This window comes from Tinamus guttatus, unplaced genomic scaffold (assembly GCF_059628265.1).
Source record: "Tinamus guttatus ecotype Peru unplaced genomic scaffold, ASM5962826v1 Tinamus_guttatus_pri_ptg000083l, whole genome shotgun sequence".
Lineage (NCBI taxonomy): Eukaryota > Metazoa > Chordata > Aves > Tinamiformes > Tinamidae > Tinamus > Tinamus guttatus.
The window spans coordinates 5,153,203-5,163,878 of record NW_028288617.1 but is presented as its reverse complement, the minus strand read 5'-3'; the positions used below and the strand labels follow the sequence as shown (position 1 = coordinate 5,163,878).

Genomic DNA, 10,676 nt, shown 5'->3' with positions numbered 1-10,676 from the left:
GTGATGATTACTTACTGTGTACACTACAAAATTTCAGTTCTGCAATTAGTTAAGTATTTCACTGTTCCATCTGTTTGCTTTTGGCATGGCTTACTTAACAGTTATTTAATGCACCCTATTTATCAATACACTGAAATGTGAGGGATGATTCTTTATGCTCCCAAAGAAGGTGTTCATACTAGCTCTGCTACAACTGCCTGCAGCAGTTTAGCCTTCTGACATAGATTTCCAGATGTTTAATATAATAAAAGGAGCAGAGGTTTATAAATACAGCAGTTATTTGGTCTTGTCTTTTTTGCAGAGCTGGTCATACCAATAGGAATCTGTATGATTCAGTGCTGCTGATGTATGCATGTGCACTTGTGTATATACATATTTTTTTTTTTGAGAGAGAGAGTAGTCCCACAGCTCAGACACTTACCAAAATATTAAGACTTTTGTGTAGGATCACACACTACTTGTGAAATTTTAATTTATTTTTAAATATGATTAAGGGTAAATGATTATAGGTAACAAAAGCATCTAAATACATTTTGGAAGCAGAGACAAAAATGCATAAGAAATGAAAAAGGTCATTGCCCTTTTCCATTTTAATTAGGGCAAACTCTTTAATAGAAGAGTCAGTGGAGAATGTTGATAACACTTGAAAATGTAAATTGCCCATGGCATTTTTTTTGTAAAATCTATGTTACAACAGCCTTTTTTTTCATGTCAAAAACATTTATGTTAAATAATCAGAATGCAGAATACTATCTAGAATGTCTTTTATAAAAATTATAGACTTCACATAATTCTAAGGGCCTACCATTATGTGACCATTTGCATTACTCCATAATGTGAAAAAAAAAAAAAACAGTCACACTAGATTTAAAAAGAATCATTTTATCTTAACCGAATGACTTTGCTCCTAAGATTGTTACCTTCTGAATAGTGAGACAGTGTCAGAAGACTAACGCAGGAAGCTCCTGCCCCAGATCCAAAAATAGTAACTCTTTTTGGGTCGCCTCCAAAGGATCCAATATTTTCTTCAATCCAACGCAAAGCCTGGATTTGGTCAAGCAGTCCATAATTGCCTTTTGCAGCTTGATCCCCAGTACTCAGAAAACCTATACGGCAAAAAAAAAGACAAATTTAGCTCACCAGCTACAGAGTTAGCTACAGGGTATCCACATATTCACAACACATATTCCCATCTTTTCATCTTCTGGGCTTCTTTTTTTTTTTAACTTCATTTTTTAAAGGTCATAGTCATAGTTAAATGTCTCCAATGCAAGCAGTGGAATTCATTCTCTATGCTGTTTGGTTCTGGCTTGTTCCTCTTACTGCAGAGGTCAGCTTTTTGGTGTGTGTGTGTGTGTGTGTGTTAGTAGTGATTTTTCAAACACACTTTCTCTTTGAAATGACTCTATCTAACAATAGAGATTGAAGATTTTAAATATTTGATAACTGTATGTGAATAATGTAGAAAATTTAATTGTGCAAAGACAACAATCAGGAAGAAGTGGGATAGGAGTTCTTTCAGTAAAGGACAGTGCTTCCTAACATAATTATTTAAATGTCTCTTTCCATGGACTAAAATTATTCTAAACTATGTATAGTTTATACTATAAGCTACAATTATATAAATTATTTACATGAGATATAGATAGTCATTCAGAAATAGAAAACAAAACATGAAGGAAAAATAAAAGGAACAGGAAAAGTCAAAAAAAAATGCACTCCAATTTCACAAAGGATATTTATTAGGAAGATAGCAGGTAAAACCACAGTATTTCAGCCTTTGATAGGAAATTTTATCTGCACAAATCAGGCTTCATTTCTTTCTTTGGAAACTGCAAGAAAAGCTGTGCTGCTATGTCTTTTTCCCCACACTGTGCTTATCAGATTTTAGAAAAAAGGCATGACACGCTGCTTGTCTTGAAACTCAGAACAAAATGACCAAGAAACTAGGATTGATATTAATTTTGCTTTTCTGCAACCCACTAACCCGAAACATTACCCTTACCCGCTCCACCTATCACTCACAGTCTGGACCTTGTGCTACATCCAAATTACCATGCAGAGACATGTACTTGCACTCCTCTTTTTCACTCCCACAGACCATTTCCCATCATGCAAGTGGAATAAAGAGGTCTATTAGAAATATCTTTCAGTAGATGGACGCCACCGATTTAGGCACCACTGACAACTGCTTATCAAGACGAAGAAAGGAATCACTCATGGGCACTTCCAAGTCAGTGACAATTTCAGATACATTTACCAGAAGAGGGCCCCAGGACTCAGGAGATCTGCAGCCCTGAAAACCCTAGAAGGATGTGAAATGAAAAGATTCATGGTCTGTGATCCTGTAAGGCACCTCACCATGCTGTGAAAACACCTCTGTACTCCCAGGAAGGATTGTGCGGGAAGCCAGAGGCCCCTAGGGAAAAAAGGTCTTGCAGATCTGCTTTAGAGCAGGGAATAGCTGGGTTTTTTTGTTGTTGTTTTGGTGGTTTTTTGAGCTGGCTGTGATTATTTTTTAGTGATGAGGAGAATGAAGATTCATAAGGTTAAAGTCAACAAATGAATGGAAACAGAGGAAATGGAAGAGAAGGAGCAAGAGCAATAGGAGGGAAGCAGAAGAAACCAGAGCTGTCAGACTTCATCACACGTGGACACATGGATTTCTATTTTGCTTTCTATGGCAAAATTCCTCCCATGAGATGCAAATCCAACCTCAGATCACATAACATAAAGACCATACTCAAACTCCAAACTTTACCTTTTAATGGCATAAATTTCTACATGTGAATTTGTTCACGGTTAAATGAAATGTATTATCTTGCACCGCGAAAAAAAAAAAAAAAAGATCTTTTTCATATTTATTTAGCTATTATTAATAGGTACTTAATGTCACCAAGTGTCTCGCGAGCCCCTGCATTTACCACAAACAGTTGTTTTAATTTGCAGTAGTATGAATCATACCCTAGCTTGATGTAGCTTTCTCATGAAAAAAAATCTCTAATAATACGAACCACAACAGTTAGAAGACCTAGGTAAGTAAAATGTTATTTTGCTTCCATTCAAGTGGTAAAAAAAGCAAACAAACTATTAACGCATAATTGCCCACCCCCCCTTTTTTTTTTCCACAGATGTGCTTTTCGCTTTTTCACACACCTTTATTATCTTGTTAGGACTGTCAAAGAAAGAATAACCCACTTGCTAGTTTTGTTGCTTCAATTCACAGCATTGTTCTAAAATATTCTATAATTAAGCCTTTATTCAATCAGAACTATGGCCTCCCTGGGAAAAAGTGACTGTTTTAACCTTTAAAGAAGAGTAGTGATTAAAATTCAGAGCCTAAACACATTTTAGCTCTTCTAGCAGTACCAAGCTAAAGCTGGTTGATCTCTGTGATTTTGAATTCCTTCCAAATGTACTAAAAGGTGACTGAGTGAAACTGCAGTCAATGAATATCTGAAGTTTTTTTTTTTTGTTTCCACAGTTCTCTACTGTTTCTCATTAATTGTAAAAGCAAATCTTTCTAATTTAAAAGCTAGTCATCAAATTGAAGTGTCAGCTCCACATGATACAAAATGAATTCCTAAATCTTTTTTTCTTGATAAGGATGTGTTCATGCTCTGAATATCATATCAAAATATTTCTTCAAAGACATTTTAAGATATTCAGTCAAGGAGTAACTATTTGTCCAGAAATACATGACCCCAGCAGAATGTTTTGTGTGTGTGGCCGCCATGAAGATTTAGCAGCAGTATGTTTGTGTGTAACTCTAAAATCCTAAGAACAAAAATAAATGCAGCTTTGTTTTGAAATGGGGATTTATCCTTTGTGACCATTAGGTATGTAATTTAAGTGCAGTAAAAAATATTTGCAGTTTTACTATTTGAAGGCAAGTGAGTGATCCAAAAATCCCTCAACCAGGATTTAACCAGAATCTGAAAGTACTTGTCACTATTCTTAAAGAAAAAAAAAAAAAAAAAAAGGAATTATAATAGTTGAATACAGAACACAAAGGGTTTTCTTCTACATAATGACACAGAAAGGCATCAACTGTGATATTCACTTCTTGACTTTATGAAAATTCCTCCCATAAATTTTAAGTTGCAGGGGTGTCCGCATGTCTCCCTTTGCAAAATAACAGCAGATAAATAGGGACAGGTACACAGTCCTAGTGTGTACATGGAAGATGCACAACTGGGAGGGCATCTGCTCCAGACTGAAAATGCTGAAGGGCAAGATGCCCATCAGTTGGAGTGAAGAGGAGCCAGGAAATTAGAGATTGCAGAGAAGCTGTCTGCAAGCAAAGAAAAATCCACTCAAAAAGACATGCAAAAATGCATGACACTTTGTAGCAATGGTGAGAGGAAAGTGGGAACAGGGCAGCAGCCAAATGGGGCTGGACACTGAGAAGTTGCCCTGGTGTCATGATCACCATCCAGGCTGGGCAGAGCATCACCCAGTGGGGCACCTGCACCAAGTGGTGGGTGACCAGATGGAGTAGCGTGTGGGCACTCATGCCAGGATTGCAAGGGGGCTCATATACAGCTGAGGGCCCATGGGTACCATGGGGGAATCTGTGCTCCCTGGGGTGCTGGTGACTGGCACAGCTGGGGAGCACCCAGGTGCACATCTGTATGCATGTGCATGAGTGGGTGCATAGGTGTATGGGGCGCGATTAAACATTTGGGGGATTAATTATACAAGACTGTTCAGAAATTTTTAACTGTTTACCATCTTTTGGTAAGAGCCTCATATGGTGGTTTATCTGCTGTATCACTGATTTATCTGATATATCACTGATTGCCACTTAATTAAGTGTCATTAAGAAATCGATAAACTGCTTTTATCCTGATTTGATTTAAACAAAGTGAATCTAGCAATTTTTCTTATGGTTTTAGTTTATTAAAACAAATATATCATTTTATGACAATAAAAAGGAGTTTTTGATTTATATTGCTATGTGACTTGAAATTAGCATTGCCAGTAAGGCTTCTTCAAAATGACTTTTCTGAAGTAAAAAAATAAATAAATAAATCTCTGGTTCTAGTAATGGAAGCATTCAAGATGAAAGTTTTACCTTTAACCAAATACAGTGAAAAGGGAAGAAGACTGTAAGTGGAAATTACCGGGAATTTTCCTTTTCCATAGCCTTTAAAAATGAACAGACTCTCAAGTCACACACTGTCATTTGTACTGTTTCAATAACACAGTGAAGACAGAGCTACACAAATAGCTCTTCTTACACAAGTGGAAATTTCCAACTCAGCTCTATAGCTTATTTTCCTCTTTGCCACTGGAATCTTACTAAGACACTAAAAACCAAACAAGTGGTGATATCTCCCCTGTACAATGAGGACAACTAAAAAGTTATGGGGTAAAACAGGAGTGGACCTACAGTAAGATCCAGTCAGTGCCAATCCAAAACTCCCATAAGCCACTCAGGTTGTTTTACTGCTCTCCATCTCTCACCTTGTCTCATATTTGGGGGTTACGTCTGCACTAGCAGGCACTGCAAAACCATAGAGGTGGGTCTGCAGAGGAGAAAAGTTGCTGTGAGAACATTATGCACATTCTCTGTATATTCCAGAGTTCTTTATTTGCTCATTTTGTTTTTTCCTTTGGACTAGCGGTTATCTGGTCCCAAGGACTGACCCCTAGCAGGAGGGTGAGTGTATACGTGATGAAGGTTTATCTGGAAGGAATCTAACTTGCACCCTGTGGGATCATTCTGTAATATGAGCCAATGTACAAGAAGTGGGGATGGTTTGGAGTTTTCCTATGAAAGTGCATGCCTGATCTGAACTGAAACATTACTGTGGACACACAGAAAGTCAAAATGATAATCAGATCAGAATCTGATAGGACTAGAGGAAATGGCCACAAACTGAAGCAACAAAAGTTCCACAGCAACTTAGGGAAAAATTTCTTATGAGTGAGGGTGACAGAGCACTGGAACAGGTTGCCAAGAAATGTTGTGTAGTCTCCTTCTCTAAAGATCTTCAAAATCCACTTAGACACAGTCCTGAACCACATGCTGTGGGTGACCCTGTGTGTGCAGAGGGGTTTGACTAGGTGATCTCTAAAGGTCCCTTCCAACCTTAAGGATTCTATGATTCTATGAATCTCAACATGCAAGGAGTAGCTCTGGTACAGCTCCATTTCAGCTGTTGATCCTGCCCAGATTTGTGAATAGTTCAAGTCTACTTAACAACGGTAAAACATTTCACTTTAAAAGATATTGTAAAATGTTCTAGCCTAAAACATAGCAAATAGTATTCCTAACTAAAACGTATGCAATGATTTATGGAGACTGAATATATAACTTGAGGGAGTAAGCATGAATATGTCAAGAAGCAATCATGACATCTTTGCGTCATGCAGAGCTCCCAATCAGAGAAGATATGAAAGGATGACTGGATCTCAGGGAACTTTAGCCATCTAAAAGTTATTTCTCGAGTCTGATATTAATTGTACTGACCTGACTATTAAGGCAGAGAGACAAAAAAAAAATCTCTGAAGAGTAGCTTCAGTTTTCTAGACACCTAGCTTTCTCTGTGGAAAACAGACAAACTTGGTAAAAGAAAAAAAGGCCAGCTTATGTCAGTTGCCTATCTTTAAGGCAATATAAGGTGAAATCAGCCCCTGCATAGAGAATATTGTCACCACTGATAGTGGTGGCTCCTGTTGATCATGACAGAGAGATGAGAAATAGGGAAGATTCTGTTCTGCCTGTGACTGAGATGAAAATACTGAATGACTCCCCTGACTTCACTGCAGCTACCTTGGACTTAACCAGTAGAAAAATGAAGATAAATTTGCTTCTCTTTGAGGGCACTTTTCTTTGCTCCTTCTTGATCTGAAGTAATTCTACAGAAAAGGCAATGATTTATCTTTCAAGAATTACTAATCAACCCTTATGTATAAATACAAAAATCACTTTAAAAGGAACAGAAAAATAATTAAAATGTATATACTTTGGAAAAATAAAGAAAAAATCCACCATGAAGTTAAATACTGTAGATTATGTCCTGAGAATTATAGCTTCAGCCTGAGAGATGAATGCCCTCACCAAGATAACTGCTATCCCATAGTAATTTGCATTAATTTTATTCTTATGTACTGATTTCTCATTCTTTTTAAATCATTCTAAAAATAAAGCACTATGACAACTTTCCTTAGCCAGTTCCCAGACAATATTAGCCAGTATTATATCACTGCAGGAAAAACCTATTATTTATTTTTGTATTTTGGCCTCTGGGTCTAATCCATATTAAATCAATTTGATAGCTGGCTGAAAGCCTAAATTTCAACTGTGAGTGGTTCCTCCATTGCTTTTGCCCTTTATTTTTCTGTTTTATTCTGTTTGTTTGCTCAAAAAACAATCCTAGCAGGACACTGGAAACTGAGCTCCACTTCTGTGTGAGATTTTTTCATTGCTTCTTTACTCATCCTTTCCGCATCAGTCAACAACAACACTTGAATTCCAATATCCATACAAGCCATAAAAGAAGAACAGCAGCTCCCACTAACAAAGTTATATGGGAAAATAGTTGCCTGTTCTAAGTGAAGAATTGAACTATGAATACGGATATGGATAACAACTATGGACAACTCCTCTACTACACTGCAGTCTTTGAAAACATTTATTATTTTACTTTCTCTGTTTAACTGTTGACTAGCATGTGCTCGTTTCTTTCTCCTCTTACAATGTTCCCACTCGATATACATACTCACTTGGGTGCCAATATTCTTTGTAAACCATGACAGGGTATAATAGACTAGAAGTTATTAGAAAAATCAGGAGAAGCTGAGGACAACTAAAAATGCAAAAGATTTTTCATGTTGTGATATTTTTGCAGCTTGTTTTTTCAGTAACTATTATCAATAGTAATAAATAAATAAATAAATAAATGCTTTTTTTTTTCTCAAGCATGAATGCTTTTGAACCACTCCAGGGAATTTTTTGGACTGATTCATTTTATCAAAGCCAATATTTTCTGTTTCAAACAAATGTAATTCAGTATTAGTAATTGTGTTTTTTAAGATTTAAAGAAAATGGCAGTGCAGAAATATATTTGGATTTGATGTACTCTATTGTATTTGATTTTTTTCACAATTAAATGAAAAAATGAATCTATATGATGAAAGATAAAAGTCTAATTCTCTCAAGCATTTTAATAGCTACTACAAGAAATTTAAAAAGTATGCTTTAAAATGAGGTGCACCCTTCCCTGGAAAGAAGTATTTCTATTTCCCTTTCTGCTCTTCATAGACATTCTTAAAAGAATATTTAATTTATAAGCTGAAGGCAAAGCCCTTGCATAAAGAGTAATAGCAGCTTTAATAAGCTGTACTGAGTAGCCCAGATATCACAGTGAGAAATCAATCATGAGGAAACTTGGACAAAATAAACAAGCCAATGTATTTGGACCCATTTGTCTTCTCCTTTCTGAGCCTTTACTGCATTCTCTTATTTCATATTTTGTCTGTCTTTGCGCCTTTTCACACCTTCTGCCCAGACCTGTCTAGCTGGCTGCAATTTGTTTGGCAGACAAAATTCTCACAAAGAAGATGATAGACTTGTACAAGAACTGACCGGAAAAAAATGACATAAGCAATATAAGTAAGATACAAGAAACTATGCCTCCAAGTATAATCTTATCATTTTTTTGTTTCATTTGTGAAAAGCCAGAGCAGGGCGTTTTTAAAGCAAAGAGAAAATAGCAAGTATATACCTGGGTTTTCATATTTTTTAATGGCTTTTGTCTGTTCACATCTGTTCACATCACATTTACCACTCTAAAAGTGTACCTGCTGAACTCGAATGTGAAGGTATTCATACGCAAAATGAAATCCACTGGGGATTAATGTGTACTTGGAGACAATAGCCAGGCCAGAAACTCTTTGAAATAAAAATAGTTGAAGGCTGGAAGACTATTAGAGGGAACTATCAGACATATTAATGCTATCCAGACATATTAATGCTATGCTTAACCTTCCCTATCCATCTGCTAAGTGTCCCCAGTAGTGCCTGGACACCAGATGCTTGACTTGAGGATCAATTTGTTGGAAGCAATGAATCCATTATTACATTTCCTTTATCATTATATTCTGTATACTGCTTTTTACTTTGATTCTATGCATAATTTTGATGGTGCAGTTTAAACTTTACAGGAAAGAGGAGGGCATGCAAGACAGAGAGATGCTATCCTTGGCACACATTTAGAAAAAAAAAAAAGCACTGAATTTTCCCTGTAGCATGTCCTATCAAAATTACTTCTGCAGACTTACTCTGAGCAGAGAGATCCTTAGATAGATAAGCTATGTTGTGACTAGTGACAAGTGACAAGTAAGAGACTGTAGAGTAGCCATGTATGAGTTCATGTAGAAATAACCCTAAGGTAAATAGTTCTTCATACTGGAAACAAACAAAAAAATGCTTTTCCTTTATCTGCAAAATGGTTTGAAAATTGAAGTTGCTACTTGCAAAGCATTTTTTTTTAATATTCAGCAACTCAAGCACTCAGATATTGTCTTCTACTATAAAACATTGGTCACAGAAGGAAATATCTGTACCTTATGACCTCTTATCCTACTCAGCTCCAGATAAGACCCATTTAATTTAAACTCAAAATATAATAAGTGAAAACAAAATTGTAGTGAAGACAACTCAGTTTATGGCTTTAATATCACTTAGTAGATTAAGTTATAATATAAAGGATAGCAATGTCTTTAATTCAATTTTCTAACTAACTCAGGTGTAAGCAAGAAAAAAAAAATCTCCTATGATTCTACCTTGATGGATTCTTTCAAATTGCTTCTATTGTCCAGGCAAAACCAAAGCCTGTATGCCTAGAAGGAACAGTTCATTACCACATGTGGTACAAAAGAATAGGTCAGAGAGAGGGTGAAGTGAGAATATTATCATTTGTTTCTGTATTGCTTTAGTTATGATATCTAAAGTGCATCTTTTATAATTAAGACAAAAATCTAGCCTTAAACACATAAAAGCCCTTTGAATATGTCCTGGATATCCTATGTTTAAAAGAAAATTTAGGGAGAAAAGAATAAGAAAATACAATGGGATGTATTTTAGCAAGCTTTAAAACCCATTTTTGTATATATATATATACACATGTATAAAGCAGTGAAAAGCTTTTTATAAAGCATACATTTAACAAAGCATTAATGAGGTCAACAAGCCTTCTTTAGTTAAATCACTGTGCTTTTCTACCATAAAATGTTTTTAATGAATCCAGTTGAAAGTTTGTACATGACACCTTAACTGCTTTTAAATTTGTCTCATTAAATGTAAAATGCTCTGAAACTACTGCAGCTGAGGCCAATGAATGTTGTCTAAAGTATTAGAGATTTAGGATATACTCAGCATTCAATTCTATCAACATTACTCAAAGTGAGTAGCACATAACTGTAAGAAGTACCATTGAAGAAGCTTTTGTAGACTGTAGATTTAAAAAAAAAAAAGTGAATAAATATGACAACAAAGCACCTTACTTGATTTATTGTCTTCTCACTATTTACTCAAGTGTTCACAATTTAAACTTGCCAGTAGGCAATAACACAGCAGGTGCTGTAAAAAGATTGTTTTCAAAAATAGTCACTTAGCAAACAAGACAAATGCATAGCAAGTATAGAAAATCAGGTGAATAGCCTAT

General features: G+C 35.8%; 1 protein-coding gene across 1 annotated transcript in view; it reads right to left on the bottom strand.

Moving 5' to 3' along the window:
• Positions 1 to 920: 920 nt before the first annotated feature.
• LOC104575716 (neuroligin-4, X-linked) overlaps positions 921 to 10,676 on the bottom strand; it is a gene marked incomplete at its 3' end in the record, with an annotated part of 154,028 nt that continues 144,272 nt past the window's right edge. Inside the window, exon 6 of the mRNA XM_088520252.1 lies at positions 921 to 1,106. Within this exon, the coding sequence (XP_088376378.1) occupies positions 921 to 1,106 (186 nt within the window). The remainder of the gene's footprint in view (positions 1,107 to 10,676) is intronic.